The sequence below is a fragment of the Artibeus jamaicensis genome, unplaced genomic scaffold (genome assembly GCF_021234435.1).
Source record: "Artibeus jamaicensis isolate MK-2021 breed Jamaican fruit bat unplaced genomic scaffold, CSHL_Jam_final contig_519, whole genome shotgun sequence".
Taxonomy (NCBI): Eukaryota; Metazoa; Chordata; class Mammalia; order Chiroptera; family Phyllostomidae; genus Artibeus; species Artibeus jamaicensis.
In genome coordinates this window covers 49,048,476-49,075,391 of record NW_026521871.1, presented here as the reverse complement: position 1 = coordinate 49,075,391, position 26,916 = coordinate 49,048,476, and the positions used below count along the sequence as shown (strand labels likewise).

General features: G+C 48.7%; 1 protein-coding gene across 2 annotated transcripts; it reads left to right on the top strand.

The window, feature by feature from the left end:
• The first annotated feature begins 11,952 nt into the window (after positions 1–11,952).
• Positions 11,953–25,276, top strand: CX3CR1 (C-X3-C motif chemokine receptor 1). 2 transcript variants are annotated; one of them, XM_037148369.2, is made up of 3 exons: positions 11,980–12,033; positions 21,255–21,443; positions 22,189–25,276. In XM_037148369.2, exon 3 carries the CDS (start codon positions 22,198–22,200, stop codon positions 23,266–23,268), a length of 1,071 nt encoding a protein of 356 aa, XP_037004264.2. In that variant the 5' UTR covers positions 11,980–12,033; positions 21,255–21,443; positions 22,189–22,197; the 3' UTR covers positions 23,269–25,276. The 2 variants fall into 2 exon arrangements, with proteins under 2 accessions (XP_037004263.2, XP_037004264.2); XM_037148368.2 differs by lacking the exon at positions 21,255–21,443 and having other exon boundaries at positions 11,953–12,033.
• The last annotated feature ends 1,640 nt before the right edge of the window (positions 25,277–26,916 follow it).

Below are 26,916 nucleotides of genomic sequence, written 5' to 3'. Positions count from 1 at the left end.
TCCATGATGGTCTCCCAAGTGATCGTGTCTGGCTTAGGTTGCCCTTCACTGTGAGAAGTCTTACCCGTCATCAACATCTACCATGCTTTGGGGGTAGGGGGAGGAAGCCGAGGCAGCATTTGCTACCAGAGACAAGCTTTTTCTCCTTTGTGGCTTGTAATCTGGAGGTCGCTCGCTCTACCTTAGCCATGGGGGCGGGGCAGTTACAATTCCTGAAACCAGGCAGAGCGGTTCCCAACACCAGCTTGCAGCCTCCCCTCACCTCTGGATTTGCATTCTGGCCTTGGAGGATTTTCCTTACCTTTCCGCCATATTTTAACAGGTGTGTTTAAAAATTATCCAGCATCTTAGGTGTTCCGTTGAAGGACAGTGCCTCTAGACAGGCTTGTTCCCCATTTGCTTCTTTTCTCCTTTCCTTTCTCTCTCCCTCCCCACAGCCCACAGTCTCCCATTCTCCCAGGAAACATCATAGGTGTGCTCCAGGAAGCTTCCAGACTGAATCTCACTCTGAGATCCAGAGTTCTGCGCCCCCACCCCAGAACCTGCCTCAGGGCTCCTTGTGGTGTATCCACAAGAGAATTTTATAAATTGTCTAGAACTGGGTAGCCAGGCACAGAGAGGGCAAGCATGCTGGTGGTAGGCAGCTGGAGAGGTCCTGGGGTCTCTCCTCATTGTGCAGAGCAGAAAACTGAGGCACAACACGTGAGGCTTAGCCTTTCAGCCAGCCAGAACCTGTTTCTCACATGATTTTAGGGAGCATCAGTAGCTATTTTTAAATAGCTATTAAGGGCCACTATCAGCCCATCTAGGTAGAGCTCTTAGTGAGGTGTGCCATTTACTCACAGTGAAACTCCCAATGAAGTTTCCCCGTGGGGAGACCATGTGTCAGCCTGGGCGGGCTCCTGAGCTTGCTCAGAATCGATTGCCGTGAGCACAGAGAGGATCACGAAAAAGCAAGGGCTGATAAAGACGGAAAGGCCTGAGCAGTTTCTAGAATCCTTGGTGTGCCAGCTACCTGCAGGGGAGGGGGATTTCTGAAGGTTTTCCTGAGGGTTTCTCCAGCCCCACTGTAACCTGAGTGGATATTCCTCTGTGGCCAGGCCACCAGTGTCTCCAAAACCGACCTTTGGGATTGAGATTCTTTACACAAGGTTGAATTCGGGGAGCTCTTGAGGGGGTTCAAACAATTTTTCCACTGGGCCTCCCATGAAAAATCCATAGTGTGTATGGGATTGAACTTGGCCACTTGCCTGCTGCCTTATCTCTTACCCAGAATGTGAATGGGCCCCTGGGTAGTCCTTAGGGCAATGGAGAGCAGGCCAGTGGACTTGGGACCTCACGCTTCCCCGCCCCACCAGGCCCTCTGGGCTTCTAGCTTCTGTATCCCCCTCCTTCCTCCAATCGCTGCCTCCCTCAGGTGTAGGCAGATGTCTCTGCTACTCTTGCATTTGATACACTTTCTCTGTCTTTGCAAACTTGATGAGCCAGTGTCACTGGCACTGCAGCCTGTTTCTCTCCAAGGCAGAAGCCTAGCAAGGCGGGACTTATCCCGAGTGTCCATCGGGCTATGTGAGGTGCACAGCTCAGGTCTGCCCGCCCAGGGCTCCCTCCTGTGAGAGGGGCAGGAGGGGTGCTTGTTGAATTTGTGAGCTGTTCTTGTCGTATCCCCTCAGAACATCCCTTCCAGCCGACTGCACAGAAGTCCTTCCAAGTCAGGCGTTCATTCGTTCTTCTGAAGATGGGTGTTTGCCTTTCTCTACTCTTAGCCACACTCTTGCTTGTCACACTTCTGTTCTGCCAGCTCTTTGTGTCTGTTGTGTCTCGGCACCTGGTCACTCTCCTCACTGGCTCATCCCCGCTGAGAGAGGAAAAGGTGGGGGCGGGCACCTCTGAAGAGAGAGGAAGGGAGGGGTGCAGGCAGTTGACGACAATCTTTGCTGAGAGTCCATGGTGTTGGCACCAGGGCACAGCAGGGGATGGACGCAATCCATCCAGGTGCTTCAGTTGGATGGGAGGGGGGGAGACAGGCATGAAACACACTCCACACACAAGAAGGTGGCGATGACGGGTGAGCACCTCGATGAAGAGGAAATGGTGAAACCAGACCCAGCACTAAGCACCTCTGGCGGATGACTGAAACCTGTGCCAGTGGGCCGGTCCCTCTCGGCAGCTGTGGTTTTCAGTATGACAACGTCTAGAGCTGCACCGTCCAGTACAGTCGTCACTGGCCACATGTGGCTATCGAGCACTTGAAGTATGGCTGGCCTTGTAACCGTAATTGAAATAAATGTGATATGCTAATCAGATGGTGATTATAGAAGAAGTTGTACTGACAAACTCATAGAAGATTCATGTGTGAAGTGTTTCCTTGTAAGTATTTTGTAACGCAAAGTGCAGCTCCTGCTTAACCAGGGAATGGTCCTGAGCGCAAGAGATCGGACAAGCAACAGTGACTTGTATCCGAACCAGCAGAAAGGCTGCCTGCGCCTCCTGATGTCAGCGGGGAAACTGCACGGTGACGCGCAGGGGAAAGAACACTGAAACCACCCCGCGCTGAGCTGAGAAAGGGCACGTGGTCAGCAATTCCTTCCTTCCCCGCCTCCCAAGTTCGCCCACGTGCCCCGGCCGGGAAGCCTGAGTTTTTGCGATGGTTTCAGAGGCACGAGCCTCCTGCCTTCTCAGGTTTGTCAACTCCTGAATAAACCTCTTTTCTTTTTTTGAAACCTTTTTTGGAAAAGATTTTATGTATTTATTTTTAGAGAGAGGGGTAGGGAGGGAGCAAGAGACGAAGAGGAACACCAATTGGTGCCTCTCAGATGCCCCCAACTGGGAATCTCCCCCACAACCCAGGCGTGATCCCCGACCGGGAATCAAACCAGCGACCTTTCAAACCAGCAAACTTGCAGTTCCCAGGCTGCTGTTCAATCCGCTGAGCCCTCTTTTCACCAGCACTTGTCTCACGAGTCTGGGTGTCGTCTTGGCAGGCAGCCAAAACTTGGTTTCGGTTACAGTTTCAATGGCAATGCAATGCAAGTATAAAGTAGTAGGTTTTTAAAAAAATTAGTATGAAAGTGGAAATGTAATATCTCGTTAATAATGTTCTGTTAATTAAATGTTGAGATGATAATATCGTTGGAAATATTGGGTTTGATAAAAACTTGGAGGCCTTTAGTACAGTCCAGAAATGACTCCTCGGTCCCGGAGCCTGATGGAGGGTCTGACTTAAACAGCCACCACTGACTCGGTGTGGAGAAGGGGAGTCTGCGCAACAGCAGTAGCTCAGTAGCTCAGGGAATGAGGTCTGAGAGCCCAGCTTCAACGTTCTTTTCACGGATACACTGTGACTTCAGCCCTGTTTTCTCACGTTTACACAAGCCGAGAACACCCAGCTCACAGGCCAATCCTGACATACTCATACATGGCACGTCTGGCACAGGGCCTGGACTTCGCTGCCCAAGCCTGGGCCAGCAGTTCACATGACAGCCACAAAGGGGCGCCCCAAGACTTCCATTGAAGAAATGGTCTACCTGGTGCAGCTCAGTGGGTTGAGTGTGGGCCTACGGACCAAAGGATCACGGTTCATTCCCAGTCAGGGCACATGCCGGGGTTATAGTCCAGTTCCCAGCAAGGGACACACCAGAGGCACCCATACATTGATGTTTCTCTACCTCTCTCCTTCCCTTCCCCTCTAAAGATAATAAATAACATCATTTAAGAAATGGTCCCGGAGCCAACAACCACAGTTATTCGTTTGGCTTGCCTGCTGCTCCACCAGAGGCAGAAGGAAAGCACTTTAGGCAGGAGCAGGGCTGCTCGCCCATCAGTTCGGTAAACTGGAGAGGGACGGCGGACACTTCAGGGAAGTAAATTTCTCCCTGCCCGCCGCCAACCCTGCCAGCTGAGCGACCTGCAGCAACTCCTCTAATCTCTCTAGGCCTTCGTTTGCTCGCTAAACGCGAGCTTTCGCTGGTGCCAGTCAACCACGGTCTGAGCTGCACATGCATGCCCGGCTGTTCTGTCCATTTCTCCCCCCCCCAGCCCCCTCCCAACCACCCTTCTACTCTGTTTCTCTGAGTTCTGTGTTTTTAGATCCCACCTATAAGTGAGATCATACAGTGCTTCTCTTCCTCACGTTTCTGCATATGAAGTACAGATGGATTTCATTTTCCTTTCAAAAAACACATTAATGAACACACACATGAGCTTTACAATATGACATGTTGCCTAATTCACATCCTCAGGGCTTCATATGGAGAGATGTCATGATCCGGGAACTCTGGCTGTTGCTGGATGTACGATTTCAACAAATGCTGGCTTCTTTGGGAGACCCAGATGCACGTTTAAGCTACAGGACATATTCTGGCTTCGAGGAAATACACCCTTTTATCATCTTTTGCAAGTTCGATTGGGTTGACACTGCTGATTTACAAAACCTGAATCATGAATCTAAAACACTTTTAAAAAGAAAATTGTAAGCCGATTTTCCACTTAAGCTTTTCAAAGTATGAAAAGATGTGCCTCCTTGAGCCCAATTCATTTTTGAGAATATTCCAAATTTTGTCTGAAGTGAAAACTCTCATAGGACTGAAACAACCTGAAATAGGCCTGTTTACCGTGCAGAATGTTGGGCACTTTGAGGCAAGGCTGGCGTCAACATGTGGATTTTTCTTTCCTTAAGATTTTATTTATTTATTTACTTACTTATTTTAGAGAAATGGGAAGGGAGGGGGAGGGAGAAACATCAATCAGTTTTCTCTCACAGGTGCACTGAAAGAGGACTTCTTGCTGTTACAGTCTGTTTTGCCAGTATTTACCTACAGCTACAGTGACAGCTACAATTTCATATTGTCCCAGTTTTCAGTGACATTTCACATTTTTTTTAGATTTTATTTATTTATTTTTGGAAAGAGGGGAAGGGAAGAAGAAAGAGAGGGACAGAAACATCAATGTGTGGTTGCCTCTCACTCACCCCACACTAAGGACCTAGCCTGCACCCAGGCATGTGCCCTGACTGGAAATTGAACCAGCGACCCTTTGGCTCACAGGCCAAGGCTCAATCCACTGAGCCACATCAGCCAGGGCTAACGAATTCATTTATTTTTCATTGTTTTCAGTTACCATGCCCTTGTTCATGTCCATGGGTCATGCACGTATGTTCTTTGTCTAAACCCTTCACCATCCTTCAGCCAGTCCCCACCTCCCCAGCCTTTGCAGCTGTCAGTCTGTGACATGTTTCTATGGCTCTGATTCAGTTTTCTTGAGTTTGTTAACACTTATTTTGTGTCCCACCATGTGGTCTATCTTTGAGAATGATCCATGTGCTCTTAAGAAGAATGTGTATTCTGGTGCTTTGGGATGCAAAGTTCTGTAAACATCAATTAAATCCATGTGATCTAGCATGTCATTTAAGGCCACTGTGTCCTTGTTGATTTTTGTCTGGAAGCCCTGACCAATGGTGACAGTGGTGTGTTAAAATCCCCCACAATGACTTTATTGCTATCAATTTCTTCCTTAAAATCTACCAAGAGTTTATATATTTAGGTGCTCCTATATTGGGCACATATATGTTTATAAGGGTTAGATCCTCTTGTTGGATTGACCCCTTCAGTATTATGTAGTAACCTTCCTTGTCTCTTTTTATGGCCTATGTTTTGAAGCCTGTTTTGTCAGATATAAGTATTGTTACCCCAGCTTTTTTCACTTTCAGCCTGTGTACATCTTTTGTTCTGAGGTGGGTCTCTTGTAGACAGCATATATATGGGTCATGTTTTCTTATCCACTCATCTACCCTATGTCTTTTGATTGGAGCATTTAACCCATTGACCTCTAAGGTTATTACTGATAGGTACTTGTTCTTTGCCATGTTGTTCCTTCATACTTCTCTTTCTCTATTACATTTTCTTCTTAAAGCAGTCCCTGTAACATTTCTTACAATGCTGATTTGGTGTTAATGAACTCCTTTAGCATTTTTTCTTTTGTTCAGGAAGCTCTTTATTTTGCCTTCAATTTTAAATCATAGCCTTGCCAGGTAGAGTAGTCTTGGTTGCAGATCCTTGCTTTTCACTACTTTGAATACTTCATGCCAGTTCCTTCTGGCCTGAAGTGTTTCTGTTGAGAATCAGCTGTTAGTCTTATTGAAGCTCCCATGTAGGTGATTGACTGTTTCTCTCTTGCTGCCTTTAAGATTTTTCTCTTTGTCTTTAAACTTTGCCATTTTAATTATAAAGTGTCTTGGTGTGGGCATTTTTGAGTTTAGCTTGATCAGGACTCTCTGTGCTTCCTGAACTTGTGTGACTTTTTCCTTTACCAGGTTAGGGAAGTTTTCTATCATTATTTTTTTCAAACAGGTGTTCTATCCCTTGCTTACTTTTTTCTCCTTCTAGTGTCCCTATGATGCAGATATTGTTCTGTTTCCTGTTGTCCCAAAGTTTCCTTAAATCATCCTCGTTCTTTTTAAGTCTTTTTTCTTTTTGTTGCTTTAAGTGGGTATATTTTTCTACCTTGTCTTCCAATTCGCTGATTCCATCCTCTGCTTCATCTAGCCTGCTTTTCATTCCTTTTAGTGTATTCTTTGCTTCAGATATTGCAATCTTCATTTCCAACTGGTTCTTATTCATGGTTTCTATTCCTTTTTTCATGATGATGCAGTCCCCTCTAAGTTCTCTGTAGTTCTCACTAAGTTCCTGGAGCATCTTTATAACCATTACTTTGAACTCTATGTCTAATAAATTGCTTCCCCCAATTTCATTTGGCTATTTTTCTGGGGATTCCTCCTTTTCTTTCATTTGGGGGTTGTTTCTTTTCATTGTCTCCTTTTGTTTGTTTCTATGTATCTTATCTGCTTCGACTCCCTGTCTTCATGGGGTGGCCTTATGTGGTAGGAGTCCTGCGGGACTCACTGGTGTAATCTCCTTGATCTCCAGAGCTGGATGCTCTAGGAATACCCCTTATGTGGTGATGTGGGCTCTCCTGTTGTATATGGGCCTTGATTGTTTTTGGCCCATTTGTTGATGGGTTCTCCCTGCCAGGTGGCTGGCTGAGAGACTCCACCTCTGCCACATCTTGTACACTGTCATACAGGTGCTGACAGGACAAAGCAAAACAGCACAGAAAACAGAACTCACACAAACAAACAAACAAAAAACCCAAGCAAAATCAATGACAAAAGAGCAAAGAAGAATAAAAGTGGAAAGAGAAATAAAATATTGTAAGAAAAAAACACAAACAGACAAAAAAAGAAGGAAGAAGAATGATTATGAGTGGATTTCAGGAGGAGAACCAATAAGAATAAGGAATAGAAACAAAGAATCACCACAAAAGAACAAAGAATGAAAAAAATGTAATAAGTATAAGAAAATGAAAGAAGAAAGCAAAATGGAGTAAGAATAGGGAAGAGTAAAATATGAGATTTGTAGGAAAAAATAGAGAAGAATAAGGAAAAATTGAAGAAAAAGAAAAATGATAAAAAGCTATGCAAAAGAAAAAATAACAAATATACTGGTAATAAAAAAGAATAAAGTGGAATTTGTTGAGCAGAGTCTGGTGCTTGCCTGCTGGATACCAATCTGATGCTGTCTGAAGCCGGTGGGAGCCAATGTCTGATGTTGTTCACTTCTAGCTCTAGGCAGCCTGTTCGAAGCTACAAATGATCCACAGCTATGACTATCTCCTTTGGGTTTGGCTGCATCCAGGATGGGCCTTGCTTCTCTGCAAGGCTGGCTTTCTATCAGCACAGAGCCCAAGGATGGGTCAACTAATGACCAAAGGCACTACAGGATCCGCCATTACAGGTCAGGAAGTTCAAATCCTGACTTGACCATTTTCCAGTTGTGTGGCCTAGGACCCGTTGCTGTTTTTCTCATGTCACCATCTGAAATGGAAATAATACCTAACTTGAAGGTGAACGTCAAAATGCGATATGGGCAATGTACCCCGCACAGCCTGGCATGGAGAAACATTTGGGATACATTGGTCCTTCCCTTTTATTCCAGCGTATTTCCTTCACATCCATCCAACCACTGGTGTATCTTTCTGAAACGATCGCCTTCCTCCTGCTACTCCCTAACCCCAGGCTTTAAACAGGAGATGCAGAGGCGTATATGACTAAGAGCATAGGCAAGGGTTTCTCAACCTTTTTTGCATGATCATCCCTCAGGAAGTCTTTTTAGACATCACATTCTTAATCACATCTCATGAAATTTTAACAACATGGTGCCGTCTATCCATTCATGTTCTGTATTCATAGCTGTGCTCTAGAGGTGAAGTACAAGAACCAATATTACCCCCTTTGGAGGCAATGTCACTCCCACTGAGAATGTGCAGCATTCACCATGACACCTGGATGCTAAACTCCAATCCTGGCTCTGCCAAATATGAGCTGTGTGGCCTTGAGCAAGTTATGGAACCTGTCCTTGCCTCAGCGTCCTCACCTGTAAATTGAGGATAATAATGTTACCTGCTTTTGGGGTCACTGGGTTACGTGAATTCATGTGCATAGAGAACGTAGAACACTGCCTAGCATATGACCCTGCTGTGCAAAGGTTTGCTGTGGTCATTCCCAGTGGTGCCCATAGCCTGTGGCATGAAGCAGGACTGTCTTCACCGGACACTCAAGGCGAAATCATCTCCTTACTTCCCTTTGCTGTGTCTCTCTCCATAGCTTCACGCAAACCAAGCCTCCAGTCCTCACTGCCGGGGCTGGTCCCACTCTCCTCACAGCTTCTCCAGCATGGCTTTGCCTCTAAAGCAGCCTAGCAGGTCTTCATCCTTCCAGCCAGCAGAAACCAGGCCATTGTCTGCAGTTGTCTCAATTGGAAGAGAAACTGCAGGTGGTGAAGAATTTGTTAACAAGTGTAGGGGAGAAAAAGTAATCTCCCCCCCTCCCTGGCTTTTGCCAGCTTTTCCAGGATCCCATCTGCAGGCTCTGAGCAAGGGGGCTGCCCCCAGAGGTTTCCCCCGAGTCACCAGGAACTGTAGGGAAAGAAAAATCGTTTTCCCTCTACCCTTCTTAATGAAGTTCTTCTTAGCTGAAACCCCATAATGACATACAGGTTAAGAAGAGAGAAATAAACAGGAGAGTATTGACATCAATACCTCATACGTACACGGGAGTCACCCAGAGAAACATGGCCTAGGACCCATAGTCACTGCTCAAGCGGGCTTAGAATTCAGGCTTAAATACTAGCCTAATGGGGAGAAGGTGGAGGGAGGAAAAAGGATGTTTAGAGATGAACAGGCCGTTCGAAAGACAGATGGGACGTTTGATATAGTCTGTGACCCAGTTGTTTGGGTGTGGTACCAACTTCCAGTCTCTTCCATGATGGGAGTCAGTCCTCCTGGTCGGTGGGACCTCCCTGGGAGGAGGTTCATGACAAATGCATTCCTCGGAGGGTGTCCCTTTAGGCAGCTTAGGAGGAGGAGTTCAGAGTCAGCCTCTCCCTGCATGTGCTGTTTTTTAGGTGCCTACAGCTCAAAATCAATATGCCAAAGTGGCGCATTTTGGAGGGGGCATATTCTGCTCTCCCTCATAAGGAACGGCTCAGACAAAGGGCGGGGCCAGAGGCGCTGGGAAAATGAGGGATGAAGGCTGGTGAGCTGAGTGTAGTCCCTATACACCGAAAGGTCCCTGGTTCGATTCCCAGCCAGGGCACATGCTAAGGTTGCGGGCCAGGTCCCCAGTTGGGGGGGGGTGTGAGAGGCAATGGATTGATGTTCTCTGTCACATCAACATTTCTCTCCCTCTCTCCCTCCCTTCCCCTCTGTCTAAAAATAAATAAGTAAAATCTTTAAAAAAAAAGGAAAGAAAGAAAAAAAGACTGGTCAAAGGAATGGGGCAGCATGCAGAGTGAGAGGACTGGGGAGGGTTGGACAGGGACCCAGCAAAGGAAAGAGGCCCAGGGCACCAGAGCGGCCTTCATTGCAGCCGGAGGAGGCGGGGCAGGAGAGAGGAGGCGGGGCGGGAGAGGGAAGGCGGCCCAGGCTCTCCAGTGCAGCCAAGCGCACCAGCACGCAAAGCCCCGCCACTCTTTCCTTGGTCACTTCTCAGGGTGGTGTTTGCAGCCTGAGGGTGGAAGGAAGGTCTCCCTCCGCTCCAAAGACAGGGTTTGCTCACTGCTTGCTCTAAAATGCTGTTCCCCAAGCCCTGAGTTCCTCTCTTATCATGCACCCTCCTTCGGGTGCAGGTGTGGGCCAGGCCCATTGGGTCGCCCTGCGGGATTGGGGAGAAAAGAGAACTGACACGAATAGGCTGCTGGCTAGGCCGTGAGTCATAGAGTCCTGTCTTCTACCAGCAGCTGTGCAACATGAAAGCCTTGGCTGTTCGCTTCCAAGGAGGGGATGGTTGAATCCCAGGCCCGGCAGCAGCCTGGCGAGAAGGGAGGTGCACTGGCCGGGAGATGCACTGGGAGGCGCCAGGGTTGCTTGCAGCCAGTGGGAACCGCCGAGGGGCGGGGCCACGTCAAGGCCGCGCCCACAAGCCGAGACTTGAACAACCATGAGCAGAGCCCCTGGAGCGTTTAAGTCAGCAGTTTGGGTTCTAGAAAGAGCTCCCTGGCCTTGGGGTGGCGAACAGTCACTGGGGTGAAGGACACGGAGGGGCACTGGAGGCCGTACAGGCCCCGCTGGACACAGAGACGTGGGAATCAGATCTCAGAGGTGGTCACTGACAGGGCGTAGGTGAGATTGTCCCTGAAGGGTATGTGACCAGAGGAGAGAAAGGGTGTTGGCCACATTCCAGAAAGGACCACTCGGGAAAGTAGGAGGGGAGTCAGAGGCACTGAACAAAGGAGGAAACCAGCGGTGGGCTTCCCCAAACGCTAGCTGGTCCCTGAGCCTGCGGCACTGCGGTCCCAGCCCACAGCTCTGTCCCAGCTGGGCCATGAAAGGACTGAAGAGGAAGCACAGTGGAGAGCATACAGGACGCCGCCGACCTCAGGAGACCACAGCGACCAGAGCGAAGGCAGTGCAGGGGTGCAGGCGGCCAGGTGGGCAGGGAGGAGCCAGGGAAGGCTCGGGAGGGATCACGATCATTTCATCAACGTGCGCCGAGGGTCTGCCAGGACCAGACCCCGGCTAGGCCCTGGCTCAGGGATGGACCAGGGAAGTAGTATTTGCCTTGAACACGCGTCAGGCTGATAAGGCCATGGTGCCTGATAAGGCTGATAAGACGCACCTTGTCCTCAGAACAAGTGGACTGGGTCAAGGTGCAGGAATGAGCCCTGGAGGAGTCAGGTCTCAGCCGGGCACCCATCCAGCTGCGGCGGCGGCAGTGAGACATAACATGGCAAGGAGCTGGGCCAGGTTACCTATCGTGTCCGTAACTTGGGGTAACTGGGCAGAAGGGCAGAGGGAACCACGAAATACCTTGAAGGAGAGAGGTGCATAAAAGCATAATTATTAAGCATCTACCAGGTGCCAGGCACTGACTAGGAGCTTCCTGTGCCAATGCTTCTCAAACTCAATGCTCTTACGGATCTCTGGAGAATTTCATTAAAGTGCAGAGTCAATTTGAGTTGGTCTAGGGTGAGGCTTGAGGTGCTGCATTTCTAATAAGCTCCCAGCTGGGACCACACTGCAAGGAGAAGAGCCATAGCTCAGTGAATCAGCACCCCAATCCTGTCCAGTGACTAAAATGGGCTCCCTATTTCGCACAGGAAAACTGATGCTTCCTGGGTTTTCTCAGCTTGCCTAAAGGCACGCCACTAAAGAGACCTGCACCATCCCCAGCCTCTACCCATGTCTGGGTAAAAAACACAGCCCCCAAATCATCTCTCCCTACAGCCCCCTCTTGGTCTGCCCCCAAGCTCGGTGGTCTAGACCCTTCTGCGGTCAGCTGGCCTCCAGCCTGGGCTTTCAAGCCTGCCTACAGCAGCATCTAGAGATAACCTACCTCACAGGAAACCAGACACTATTGGCTAACTTTGCAAATAAAGATGCCCTCAGTGGGAAGGAAAAGGGAAATGCTCTCTGGCAGACTGCGTGGGACAGGGTGGCTGATTGGCACACCCAGAGGTTCCCTTCCCGAGCCCAGCCCAGGTAGGAGCAGAGGACTTGATCAGCACCTGTGGACGGGAGATCAGCACCTGTGGGTGCGTGGGGCAGGGCACTGTGGTCAGAGGTCAAAGCAGGGCAATGATGCTGGTTTGCTTTGCCAACAAGGGAGACCATTGACCTGAGCATGTCTCAGCTTAAGTGTTCAGGGGGCTTTGAGGAGTTGGTGGCTGGTGGGGAATGAGTGATTGAATCATTAACAATATGCTCAACAGGATAGAATATGACCAGATGCATTAGTAAGGGCATGAAGAAATGCTGGTGATTTGGCATTAACTAAAAAAAGAAGCATCATTTAAAAGTGCATCTGAATGATATTGTAGGATTATTGTTAACTTTTTACAGTAAGAAATCATATGGAAGTTTTTTTTGTTTTGTTTTTTTTAAGAAAGGAGTCATTCTTTTAGAGGCTCACAGTTAACTGTGTATGAGCAAAATGCTATGATGTCTGGGTCCATTTTTAAACAATCCGGCAGGACGCGAGGTGGGGAATGGATGAAATTCTGACTGGGAGAGGCGCGTGTTGAAGCTGGGTGAGGAGTGCATGGGGGTTCTCTCTGCATTTGTGTATGTTTGAAAGTTTATAATACAAGCAAAATTTCATAATAAAAATAGCACCTTCCTTTAAACATAAATACACTTCATATGAGCCTAAGAATATGAAAACAATGCAGAAAGATTGATTTAAAAAGCTAAAAGCTAGCTGCGGTTAAATCTAGGAAGCAAAACAATTTGTGGTTTTGTTTTTGTTTTTTCCTTTTATTTCCATGCATTTTTGTGCATCTACCTTTTTATAAAGAGCACCCATTGCATTTCTAATGAAAACAACTTTAATTAATAAATTGCTGGCACAAGTTTGATGCTCAATATTGCCATATACCAGTATAGTCATGGCGAGTACCCTCGGGTTCAGAAGCTTCATGTTGTTGGAAAGAAAGGGGCTATGAGTGGGCTCTGTGAGATTCCTTCTTCCTCGCAGGCCAACCAGGCTCTTCCCCACACCCTTGGGAAGGGAGACCTACTGTGTGTCCGCCACATGTGAGCCATACCCCATATCGACAACTGCCAGTTTCCCCGCTTCGCAGATGAGGGGCAGGGGAGACAGCTTGGCTCTGGAACAAAGCTCTGGCTCTGCACTTGACCTTGCTCAGCCTTGAGCCCCAATTTTAACATAGATATCAGCCAGGAGTTGATTTGAAGCCAGGTGATGGGTCCAGGCTGAGTTTTTGTGAAGATTAAGGCATGGTATATAAAATTCCGACCACATTCCCTGGCCCCTATTTGGGGCTCAAGAAATAATACATGTTGGCATTATGGGAAACTGAGGCTCAGGAAGTTTGTGCAATTCAGGATCACGGGCTACTTCCAAGTGAGGTTGTGAGGGGCAGCAGAGGAACGAATGTGCAGGAGCTGACCCAGTACAGGACCACCTTCCATTCCCTTCCCCACCCCTTCTCCACCCCCCAGGATGCACCCCATCTCACCTCCTCGGGGCTTCAGAAGGGCAACAGTGTCAGAAACCCTGGCCTCAAAGAACAGACTTCCCAAGACCTGGGACCTGTGGCTGCTCCTCCCCAGCCCAGCCTCTGACCCGGGACGAGCCCTCAGCTTCCCTGTTTGCATCAGTCTCAAATGGTTCCCCCTGACAATGTTTAGAAGCAGCACCTGCAGTGGACGAGCTCGGCAGGAAGGGGCACACCTGGTGTCCCACAACAGGTCCCGCTGTGCATCGCCACAGCCTGATGGCAGGAGTGGAGCACACACACGGTGGCAGCGTGGACAGCAGTGAGAAGGGACGGGCCACAGCCTCAGCCACAGCACTGATCAGACACTTCCAGAAGGGCGGAGCTAAATGTACAAACGCAACATTGGTCCCTCTCTGCAAGGGCAACCCCACCAGACACGGTTTCTAGTCTCATCAGTGAGAATCACGGCGTGGCTGCCAATTTGTTACAACTTACAGAGTAGTCAGTCAGCTCGGACAGTTAAAGGGGGAGGTGGCCCAGAAGGGCGTGCTAGGTAGGACACCAGTAACTTTTCTGGCCTATTTCAAAGTCATTTTTAATTTCTCCCTATAGTTCCTTAGCGTGGAATCTGAGACTCCTCTGCCTACCCCTCTTCTGCCTCCTTGGTCTTGGCTCTCCTGACATCCTTCCTGGAGCCCTGCACTCAGGCAAAACCAATCTTCCTGAATGCTCACTCTGGGGACAAACCTGCCTCCCCCAACCCCACCATCCTCGTGTCTTTCTGTTTCTGGCATATTCCATCACACCCCCTCTGCCTGGCCTTGGTCCCAGGAGCACCCCCCACCCCATGCTCAGACCCTCAGTGCCTTTGGCTTCAACTCCACCCTCCAGTTCCTGTCTTTCCCTCTGTCTACGCTGAAGACCCTTCCAGCCTTCAAGACCCAGTTCTTGGGTTCCCCATAACTTTCCTTGTATTTGTCATGAAACAATACAATTTTACAGAGAGTATATCTCAAACCTTTCTACCTCCTCAGCACTCAGCAGAGTGTCTTGTGTTGGGGACATAAAGCCAAAACAAACTCTTCTCCAGCCCAATCCAGGAAAACTCCCCACAAAGCGAGTAGAGAGAGAAAACACTTTTGTTACTGAATAAGCATTCAACCAGAACGGATGTGTATCACTTGGCAATCTGCTAAGAGAATATAAAAACGGAAAAGGAAAACTCTCACCCTTCACACAGCCAAGCAGATGGGACCCCTCACATACACGTTCTCAAGAGAAACTAGTCTTCACATAAGAAAACTTGACGGTCACACATAATTCATCCCAGCTTCGCTGTGGTGACTGTGGTCACCATCGGTGTTAGCTAATGGGCTCCATCCAGAGAAGAAATACATTTCTCATATCATTATGATCAGAGGTCATTATGCAACTTGGGGCAGCACACCCTGCTCCTAACTTCTCAGGGAAGAGCTGAGGGGGGGCGGGGGGGACTGTCTTTTGATGTTTGCATTTCCAAGGGATGTCTCCCAGGTCCTTGAGGAAGACAGTCCTGAGTAATAAAGCTGACAGGAGAACCAATCACATTTCAAAAGGCTACATAACTCCATTTCGAAGACATGAGAGACTACTTATACATTTTCTAAAGTAAACATTCTAAGAAAAAGGAAGCAGGAGGATTCTCTTCCTTTATTTTCAACAGGGAGAAGTTTTCTCATGAAAATTGTTTTACTTTTTTTTTTAATCTCACCATACTTTAGCTAAGATTAGCTGGACACTAATATTTTAGCTCTTCCTGGATCCTAGCGGAGGGTGTTAATTTAAAAAAAAACAGCTGTCATTGTAAATGAGAAAACCATCAGGACCTGCTAAAACTCAGGGGCCCAAACAGCTGGGGGTGTGGGCTCAGGGCCAGACAGAGGACCTTCCCCTCTAGAACAAGGTGAAGTTCAAGACTTGTCAGGGCTTGAAATCAACTTCTCTAGCTTTCTTCTGAACTGCTGGCTGGTAGCCTGCAAGTCCAGAAGCTTCATGTCCCCTGGGCAGGCTGCTGGGCAGCCACCTCTGTTGACACCAGGTCACACTTTCACTGACCCAGGACTCATGTTGCTCTTTAAAAATACTTCCTTCTTGTCTCAGCCAGTGTGGCTCAGTTGGTTGGAGCATTGTTCTGTAAACCAAAAGTTTATGGGTTTGATTCCCAGCCAGGGCACATGCCTGGGTTGCAGGTTTGGTCCCTAGTTGGGCACATAGGAGAAGGCAGACAGACAGTTGATGTTTCTTTATCTCTCTCTCTTTTCCCCTCTAAGAGAGAGAGAGAGAGAAAGAGGAAAGAAGGAAGGAAGGAAGGAAGGGAGGAAGGAAGGAAGGAAGGAAGGATAAGATTTTCTTCTACTTGGTTCTTGTTGAAAAACTGAACGTGCCAGAGTTTACCAGGCCCTTAGAGATGGTCCACTCCAAGTCTTTCCTTTCACACATCAAGAAACTGAGGCAGAGCTGGGAGTGAGCTGCCCAGGGTCTCCCAGCCACCATGGGGTGAGTGGGCCCCTATAAGGTACACGGCTCTGAAAAGCGTCACCACGTATCTCAGGGCAGGAAATAAGCCCCCACCCTCCATTTCCAGCCCATCGATTCAGAGTGGCAAATACCAGGTTCTAAGTCTGGAAGGCAGAACCCCAGGAAGTGTTCGGCTTGCTTCACGGGCACCTTCTTTCCATGGGGCACTGGCTCTCGTTTTAGAGAAGCGGCCCCACAGTGAGCCGCACATCTCTCCAAACAGGAAAGCCTCCTGCCGTGCCAGGGGGTGGAGAGACGCGTCTGGGGTGAAATCTTGCCTCTATGGCTCTCTTAAACAAGCTTCCCTAATCTCTCCGAGCGGCCCTCAGTTAATTTGTCCAGGGGGGAAGGTAATCGCTCCTCCTGTGGGGCCGTGGAGAGCATGAAAAAGGATCGTGCGTAGGGAGCGTAACACCCAGCAGGCACCCAGGAAGGGCAGCCCTTCGCCTTCCGACCAGGGGCTTTCTGAGGATACCCGTGGGTTCCGGAACAGCAGCGGCATGGAGGCGTCCCCCGGGGAACGCTGGTGTCAGTCAGGGCTCAAGCAATTCTCTAGTTCCCTTTGGTCCAAAGGAAAAAGAAATTAAACCTCACGGGGTTTGTTTTTTGGGTTTTTTTGGTTTGATTTTTTTTGGGGGGGGGTTGACATTAGACCGCACCTCAACCCCAGTTTTCACTCAAGGGCCTAAAAAGTCATAAACAGAGACCGAGGAGGGTAAACAAACAAATACACAGAAGAAGATGCACCAGATCTAGCAAACTGTAAGCAGAACTGGGAACCAAAAGAAAGAGGGACACAACCTGAGGAGAAGGTTGGATCAAGGAGACAAGGGATTGGGGCTACCTTATAAGGGAGGAAGTGCAAAAAAGGGAAGCTGATTGGAAACAGTGGGTAATGGTGACAAAAAAAAAAGTTAAAAAAAAATAAATGAGTGGGCTTGAGAACAGGAAGCGGACCAGAGGAAGTAGAAAAGGCTGGGCAGAAGAGGCAAGCGAAAGGTTCTTTAAAAGCTCAACACTCCCCTGTTGCTAACCCTCCATGTGATCTTCATTTCTATGGTTCAGCTCCTGATCTAGCTGTCCTTTTAGTTTGCTTTTGTTTTAGGTGTGGTTGTTAATAACTGTGAGTTTGTTGTCCTTTCACTGTTCATGTTTTTTCAACTTCTTTTTCTTAGATAAGTCCCTTTGAGAAGGGGGGAGAAGGTACAGAAAATAAGTAGCATAGACAGTAGATAGAAAATAGATGGGGAGGGCAAGAATAGTATGGGAAATATAGAATCTAAAGAACTTGAGACACATGGTTATAAACTAAAGGGGGGTAATGGTGGGGATGGGGGGGTTAGGGCGGAGGGGAATGAAGGAGGGAATAGAACAACTGTAACAGCATAATCAATAAAAAAATAAATTTAAAAAAAAAGCTCAACACTGTTTAGTCAAATCTTGATGTAATGGAAGAGAGTGTGAGGAGGCCCCAGAACAGTCCAGAGGAGATTGTTCCTGCTGGCTTCTGCCCTAAGCTGTGCAGAGCAGCCTTGGTTGGCAGTGTGCATGAACTTCACCCTGGCATGCACCCTCCCCCTTGCAATCGTGTCCGTGTGAAACCTACCTAGCTGAGGCTCACCTCATTGGATTCTGGTGTCCTCAGGGACTAGGAAAACCCGTGTCCAGCCTAAGTGGAAGCCAGTTTGACTCCCAACAGCCCTTTGACCTCCCCTGAAGGCCATCCCCACCACCAACCCTACTCCCATCAGCTACCTGGAGGCCATATCTCTAGTCTCATCTCCCAATCCTGGATCCAGAAAGAAAAGGTCCACCCAGCTCAGGCTCACCTTTCCTAAAAAGGTCCCTTGATTAGGACATCAAGTTCAATGGAATAATTCAGTGAAGGGGAAGTCCCACCTGCAGTCAGGGTTCTGATGCAAATGGTACCGTCACATGTTCCAGGCCTGTGTCTAGCAAGACTGGGTTTGAACTGGATCAAGGGCTCAGACAGACTGCAAATTCCTTCCCTAACCACGTAAAACCCTGGGCCACCCCTGAGTCACAGTCACAGCTGCAGCTGGGCCTTGACATTTGCACAGGAGCCAAAATGGCTCATGCTGGCATCTGTCTCATGACCAGCTATGTCCAACAGCCATGGGACAGAAGAGTATGTCAAGATGAGTGACTGTCTTTTCTAAGCTGTTTTCTCTTTGGAGAGCTGGCGACCTGTGCTGTCTCCTGGGGCTCTGTACTGGAAGGCTGACGGGTCTCTTCTTTCACTCCTCTAGGCCTTTCATTCATTCATTCACTCACACTCACTCATTCATTCATCCAACATATCTGGGACCCACTATGCTCTCAGAGATCAAGGGTCCCTGGCCCATGATCAGCAAGGACACCCATGTACCCTGTGAATGCTTCTGGGAATGGGGCAATTAAAGGCCTGCTGTTGCCACTACTCACACAGAACTCTTTGGGATGAAGGTCTAGAGCACAATATTAATTCTTCTATGAGTGTTCCTTCCTGGGCATTTGCTCTGTGCCAGATCTCTCCTTCTGTTGAACAGTGGCCTACAGAGCTGAAGAGGACACCCACCGTTCTCTTAAGAACCCATAGTCTTGGGACAAAGGAAGGGCTATAATGCAAAGTTGGGAAAAGATTCTGAGACTGGTCACATCTGGGCCCAAACTGCAACCCTGCCACATGCCAGCTGTGTAACCTTAAGTAAGTTGCTCACCTTCTCTGAGTACATCTACTTGCCCATAGAGATAATAATCCTTTTATGTGTTGGCTACCATTTATTAAGCATGCACAACATACTGTTGTTATTATATTGGAATATTAGGCTTTGAGGAGCTCATTGAAAGCTGTGTTCCTCCATTGCTTCCTTTGTATCATGGTGCAGAACTGCTCATAGCAGGACTCCTGCATGCTGAGGAAGCACCTACTATGTGCATGTGCTGAGGCAGAGCAGTGGGAGCTGGGACACTTCTGGGGTCTTTGTTGGTAATGCTGAGCCACCAGTGAGCTGAACCCTCACCTGAGTGGACCCTCTGGATGGCAGGGAGTGGTCCCAAGCTAGACCGATGCCCCTGACTGACCGGTCTTACTTGCAATAAGCAATGTCAACAGTCAGGCACAATCACCCCTTCCCAAGCATATCTGAAATGGCATTTCATCTTGAGGATAAATTGGCACATGCCTGCGTTCTGTCCTTACCAAAGTCTTGGTCTGTGTGAAGTCTTCCCTGCTGAGATCACAAGCCCCTTTGTGGCTGAGACTGTACCTAACTGATCTCTCCATGCGCCCCCTCCGTAATGAGCACAGTGTCCCTGGACACTTTCTTTGTGCTTGCTGAATGGATGCTGAACTGCTCCAACCAGGACTACCCCTGGCTTATCTGGTGTCTGGGTGCCAATTAGAAAAAGTATCCCAGTGCATGTGGCTGCCCTGAGCCAGGGCCCTCAGCATGGCGAGGGGCTACATTTGGACCTCCTTGCCACTCAGCCTGGAGGTCAATTGTCTATTTCTGTCTCTACCATCTCCCAGCCTTTGTCTCGCCCTTCCCTCCCTCTCATCACAAATATCCCTGGAGCCATTCGGCAAGGCAGTGAATTCAACACGGGACTTTCCCTTCAGAGTTGCAGAGAGAACTAAATAGGTAATAATGTGGAGTGTTCATCACTGGGTCTGATGGGTCTCTTCTTTCACTCCTCTAGGCCTTAGTAAAAGCTCAGTAAAGTCTGGCTTGCTCCCTCTTCCTCCCACCCTCCTTCCTCAAAAAAAAAAAAAATCTGTAAAAAAAAAAACATTTTTTATTTCAGGAGAAAAATAATGAAATATCCATGATACACCAAATATTCACAATTTGGGTAGGAGTGAAACATGAGAGTCCACAGGCTGCCTGGATGATTCCGAACGTCCAAAGTGCTTCTGCTTTCTCACCGAATGTATTTATTAAGTGCCTGCTGTATACAACGCACTGTGCCAGGTGCTCACTTCAAAATGGCACTGTGGGCAGTCATGAGAATGAGCCCCAATCTTGCAGGTGAGGGATGTGAGGCCCAGAAGTTCCAAGTTCGCCCAAGGTCACTAGGTCAGAGAAGGCACACAAGGGATACCACCTCGGGAGAGCCCAAGTCTGTAGCCCTTGCTCTTTCTGCCCATCACCTGCTTTCCTTCCTCAGTGACCTAGGGATACCTGCCTGGAGATTTATAGGAGGTCCCTGTGTATAAGGCACAGTGAGGACCAAGAGCAGAAATCAAACCCAACTCACACACATTTGGCAAAATCAGGACAATCCAAATGCACAAAGTTCCTGGGCTGCAGGATGGAGGGCAAGAACTTGAAGAGCTGCGCCGTGATTTATATTGACCTTGGCCTCCTTTCCAGGTCAGCAAAGCAGCTCCTTTCACTGGGAGGAAGGGGAGGGAGCAGGATGTTTGCCCCGGGATCCTGAATTACGACCACCAAGGGCCTGACTGCACACCCTCCCATCTGCATATCTGGGAAGACATGCACCTGCCACCAGCCAGGGGCACCAAGTAGCAATTCCTGTCTCCCTCCTCTGCTGGCACCATTCGAAACTAACCTTCGTGTGGTTCAAAACGGTGGCGTATCAGCCATATTATATGGTTCAACTGAAATGTTATCGATTAAGGTCACTGCCAGAGGTTCGTGTCTGAGAAAAGGGCCCTGCAGCCTAAAGCAAAGAAAACATAGACTTTTGCTCAGGATGAGAACTCCCTCCCAGCCTGAGATGGTCCAGGTCGGAGCTTTGGCCCACTCGGTCCTGGCAGGGTCTGGGTCAGATGCAAAATTGGGCCTGGACGCAAGGCAGGGCCCATCTCTGCACAGGTGGGAGGGCCCTCACCTTGGAGTGAAGCCAGCATGAAAAGGAAGCGGTGGGGTGTGAAAACTCCCTTGGTTGAAGAAGTGTGAGTGCAACTTTTAGTTGTGGTGGGGAGGGATGCAGTGACAACCGGGAGGTGTGCCCCGCCTATGGTTGGGGTTTCCGAGGTGCCTGTCCGTGGTATCACCCGGCAGAGCAGGAGCCCCGGGGCCCCGCGTTGGTTTGAGGCTGCTCTTGTAGCCTCTGGAAGGAATAAGGAGTGAGTCCTGGTGGAGAGGGGAGAGGAAATGGGACAGGTGTTACTTCCCAACCTGCGCAGAAATACCTTCTCTTTCCATCTCTGTTCAGGAGGAAACAGGAAGTAAGAAGAGGGGGGAGGGCCAGGCGGAAGGAGAGTGTGGGGCTGCTAATAATCAAGTGGATGAGCCAGCAGGTGCAGCAGGCTGAGCACAGCCCTTCACTGGGGACCAAGCGGCCCTTTCCCCCGGCTGCAGAGGCCTGGAGGGTGGCCACGCCTGCTCGTGTCTGGGAGCAACGGTATGACCCACCATCTGGATTTGCTTAGAAGGCAGGGATTCCCAACAGGGGAGGCTTTCGGTGCTAAAACTGGAAAAGTCCTGGGCAAGTCAAGACAAGGTAGTTGCCCCAGGGCAGGAAGACTCATCAGTTTTGAGAGGAAGAGGGGAAAAATGGCTCCAGAAAACAAAGACGAGGACTTCTGGGTGTGGGTCTGCTGAGGGCCCTGGAGAGTGTCTGGGGCCTCTCTCCAGTCTCAGCTCCATGCAGAAGACATTGGGTCCAGAGGGCAGAAGAGGTGGGAATGAGGGAATGGGATGGAGAACTGCTTTAGGAAGTTGGGACTGGAAATGTGGATGAGGGCTTCACCCCTCACCTCCCTGCCCATGGTCCTCTCTCCCCTGTCCACACACTGGTAGAGCCAGCTACTTTTGGAGAAACTTTGAAAAAATATGAGAAAAAAAAAGTTTGTCTTATGCTTCAAAAAGCTTAGATTCAAATGCAGGGCTACCCACTGACCGGGTGACTTTGGACAGGTCACTCTCGGAGACCTGGATTCCTCTTCTGTTAAAGGAGTCAGTTACAACCTCCAACGGAGATGGTCATAGGGATACAACGAGACGGCATATGTGACATTGGGAAATGTATCGGTTATACACCAACCACTATTTGTCCCTAACAGCATGCCTATGTACAAGGACAGACAGAATTCTGACTTTGTTTCTCTGAGAACTCATGCTGTTCCTTGTTTTCCCTTCTGCTCCAGGCCCTCACCATGCCCACCCTCCTGCCTGAATTGGTTTCAGAAGCCTTTCAGTATGATGAGAGCGCAGAAGCCTGTGATATGGGGGACATTGTGGTCTTCGGGACCACCTTCCTGCCCATAGTGTACTCCCTTGTCTTTGCCTTTGGCTTGGTGGGCAATTTGCTGGTGGTGTTTGCCCTCACCCACAGCCGGAAGCCCAGGAGTATCACCGACATGTACCTCCTGAACCTGGCCTTGTCTGATCTGCTCTTTGTAATCACCTTGCCCTTCTGGATTCACTATCAGATACGGGATCAAGGCTTTCATAATGCTACGTGCAAACTCACTACCGCCTTCTTCTTCATTGGTTTTTTTGGAGGCATATTCTTCATCACCATCATCAGCATCGACAGGTACCAGGCCATTGTCCTGGCCGCCAGCTCCATGAACAACCGGACTGTGCAGCATGGCGTCGTCATCAGCCTAGGCGTCTGGGCAGCCGCCATTCTGGTGGCGGCACCCCAGTTCATGTTCACAAAACTTACGGAAAACGAATGCTTTGGGGACTACCCTGAGATCCTGCAGGGCATCTGGCCTGTGCTCCGAAACATGGAAGTAAATATTCTTGGCTTCCTGCTCCCCCTACTAATCATGAGTTACTGTTACTTCAGAATCCTACGGACGCTGTTTTCTTGCAAGAACAACAAGAAAGCTAAAGCCATTAAACTGATCTTTCTGGTGGTCATCGTGTTTTTCCTCTTCTGGACACCCTACAACGTTATGGTTTTCTTAGAGACGCTCAACCTCTATAACTTCTTTCCCAGTTGTGACATGAAGAGGGATCTGAAACTGGCCCTCAATGTGACCGAGACAGTCGCGTTTATCCACTGTTGTCTCAATCCCTTTATCTACGCATTTGCTGGAGAGAAGTTCAGAAGATACCTTCGCCACGTGTATAGGAAATGCCTGGCTGTTGTGTGCGGTGGTTCCGTCCACGCCGCGTTCCCGGCCTCTGAATCAGAGAGGACCCGGAGGGAAAGCGTGCTGAGCAGCAACGCGACCTACTACACCAGTGATGGAGACGCGTCCATTGCCCTCTGAAGAGATCCCCAAAGCTTTGTCTCTACAGAGAGTCTGGGTCCCCTGAGTCTGACACTGAAAAAAAATGAGGACACATTTTTTTTCTTTTTTTACATGCAAGAAATAATGGGCCCAATTATCCTCCAAAAAACCACCTTATGGTGGTTTTTGAAAATTGTGCTCAAAATTTGAATGATAAAGGGTAGGCATGTCTCTTACTGTAAAAGTTGGGGCTTTTTGATTTGACAAAAGTCTGACTCAGACTAGCTTAGCTAAAAAGGAGGGGGTTAGTATAGTTCACTCTGTGGCACCAGCAAGGGGGTGGCTGAGCCCCCAGAGTGCACGGAAACCGGGCTTGAACCCAGCCAGGATATCCTCTCTGACTCTCAAATCTCTGAGTGGTGACAGAGCAGCCAGGCTCACATAGCACAGCTTTGTCATTAGAAAGGGACTGAGACCCATTCCTCCCTCTCTGGTCTCAAGGTCAAAATTCCCAGGGAAGGACTCTGACTGTCCGAGTGTGTATCAGATGCCCACCCCTGGATCAGGTGGTGGTATCCATGGACAAGGGACAGATAAGATAGCAGTTTCTGTTCCAATCTTATGGCTAGAGGTTCAACAAGACCTATATACACATTTACAAGAAGCTGGAGGGGTGGGTACTGTTGTGATCACGTAGAACAAGAGCTGCCCACTGACAGCACCATGTGCTGGCCCAGCCTTCCCTCCAATCACACCAGTCAGTCCACATGACTGGCCTCTTCTTCAACATACTCTTCCTCTCATGTCCCCAAATCTACAAAGGCCCCCCACTGCCACCTGCCTCAAGTCCAAACTCAAATGTCCGGCATCTGAGCCCCTCTGTCATGTGGTCCCACCAAGAGATTCCCCATTGCCCCCTCCTTTCAGAGGATTCCACTCACCCTGTCAGCCAGATGCCTTCCGTCTGGCTTCACGTACCTTCACCTGCTCCTGGGCCCAATGAGAGAAATGGAAAAAACCCTGGCCCAAACGGAGAAGGGTTTCCAATCCCAACTCTCTATCACTTACCCACAGGGTAGCTTAGGGCCAACCGAGCTTCAGTTTCCTCATCTGTGCAACAGAGACAGTGGCACTTTTCACATCGGTAGCATTGTTAGCAGCATAAAGAACCAGCTACCAACTGTTGCAGTTTCCGACACTCAGACTTCAGCTTGCCCCCCACCTGACACCATGCTTCAAGCAGTGGCACTGACAGCACCCAAAGGAGCGTGCAGTCAGCTGTAGTCCAGACACAGAGGAGGCTGGCTCTCAGTGGACACTCCTGGGTGCACAGTAGCCTCCCCTGGCCCAGCCCTGCGTATTGCCTTGAACACTCCCTCGCAATCTTGTGGCAAACCACTGCCCATCTGCAGATAACGACATCATTCAGGCCACCGCCAAACTAGAGAGCCAGGGTCACGGGGGCAGCTTTCTTTGTTCAGTAAACATTGAGAATGGTCTAAAACTTTAAAGCTTGAAAAACAGCTCTGATGATGCTAGAGAAAATGTCATGCAGTATGGCCCTTTGCTCATCCAGAGCTTGTTCACACCCTCACATGTTTAGAACTGCAATCATAATGTACAATTCTGTAATCTGCTTTTTTCTCTTAACATCCAGCCAGACGCGGCTCTCTGATTCTCTGTAGTTGTGTGGTTATCATTGCAGAAGCTGAGCTGTGTGCTCATTAAAGGCATTCAACTCATTGCTGTACTTCCCATACCTCCTTAGCAGTATGTTTGCTTAATCAATGAGCAAAGAAAATATGTCCCATCCAGACCATGTGCTGTACCTTCACACGATGCAATACTACGCAACAGAAAGAGAGAAGGAGCTCCTACCCTTTGCGACAGCATGGATGGATCAGGAGAGCATTATGCTAAGTGAAGTAAGCCAGGTGGTGAAAGACAAATACCATATGATCTCACCTGTAAGTAGAACCTAATCGACAAAAGAAGCAAAATATAACCAAAGGCATTGAAATTAAGAACAAACTGACAGTGACCAGAGGGGAGGAGGGAAGGGTTGTCAAGGAACGTGTATAAAGGACACAAGAACAAAAACAAAGAGGGGTAAGATTGAGGATGGGAGGTGGGGATGGCTGGGGGGGGATGGGAGGGGAATGGAGACAATTGTACTTGAACAACAATTTAAAAAATATTTAGCCCTGGCTGGTGTGTCTCAGTGGATTGAGCACCAGCCTGCAAACCAAAGGGTCACAGGTTCGATTCCCAGTCAGGGCACATGCCTGGGTTCTGGGCCACATCCCCGGGTTCTGGGCCACATCCCCAGTGGGGAGGCACATGAGAGGCAATCACACATTGATGTTTCTCTCCCTCTCCTTCTCCCTCCCTTATCCTCTCTCTAAAAATAAATAAAATCTTTAAAAAATATTTAAAAGAACTTATATGTATAACTCATGGACATGAACTAAGGTGGGGGTATGGGAATGTGGGTGGGAGGGGGGTGCAAGGCAGAGGGGAATAAAAGTGGGAAAAAAATGGGACAACTGCAATAGCATAATTAATAAAGTATATTAAACATTTCATTTATTTCTAATATTTACCAAATACATGTGTGATTTACTCTCTCTTCTTCAATTATTTCCTTTGAGTAAATGCCACACCACAGGGACGATGGGGTCAAAGGGCATGGGAACTTCTCAGCTGCTGACACACCCATGTGAAAATAGCAAGTCACGGAGCCTTTAGTACGTATACATTCTACTTGACTTGTGAGCGCAGATCCAGGGTTATTCCAAAGACCAGTGAGAGGGGCCTCTGCCCTCAACGCCTCCTCAGTGCTTAACGTTTAAGTGAGAGAAGTGAACAAATGAGCATCATTTGCATTAATTAATAACACAAGGGCAGCGACACCTGACCTGAGTGTGTAAGGGTAAAGGGCTCTCCAGGCAAAAAGGAGGGGATGGCATTCTAGAGCAAGGGAATGGCACAAGCAAAGGAGGTGTGCAGGAGCGCGGGGCTCTTAAGAAAAAAGTGTGAAACTGAAAGGCACTGGGAGTGGACTGGGTGCCGGGAACCTTCTGGAGCGTTGGCTCCGGCAACCAGAGGAGCAAACTCTTCTCAGGTGCTCCCCAGGTCGCTCCATCATTACTTGATCCTGATTCCAGCTGTTGAATCACAAAACTTTTAATTAAATTTTAACTTATTTCTGGACTCCCAAGAAGAGAGAAAGGATTCTTTTGGCCCTGACCAACAGAAGTAGAGGGACATAACACTTTCATTTATAGAAGAAATTAAGTGTGTATGATAAGAAACATTTATTCAGTTATGCTGCCTAAGACAGAACGGGGAGAAAGCAAGCAAGTCTGTTTAAAATCGAAACCCTGTGTAGCAATGATACTCGTGTCTGAGTACCGGAGGGCACATCTGATCGGAGCAGTTGGCCCTGGCACACAAGCGGGTCGGACCCACCACTGCTTCTGAGGTTCCCTCGGGCTTCCCCAAAAGCAGAGGGAAACGCGGACCCCGTAGACAGCAGAATCTGCGACAGAGCCCCAGTGTGTTAACCCACTGATCTTTCACAAGTTATTTACCACCACAACGCTCCTGTCATTATCTGGAGATAAGAATAAATGCAGTGCCCGCCTGCTAGGATTATGATGAGGATTTACTAAGATTCTATCTCCC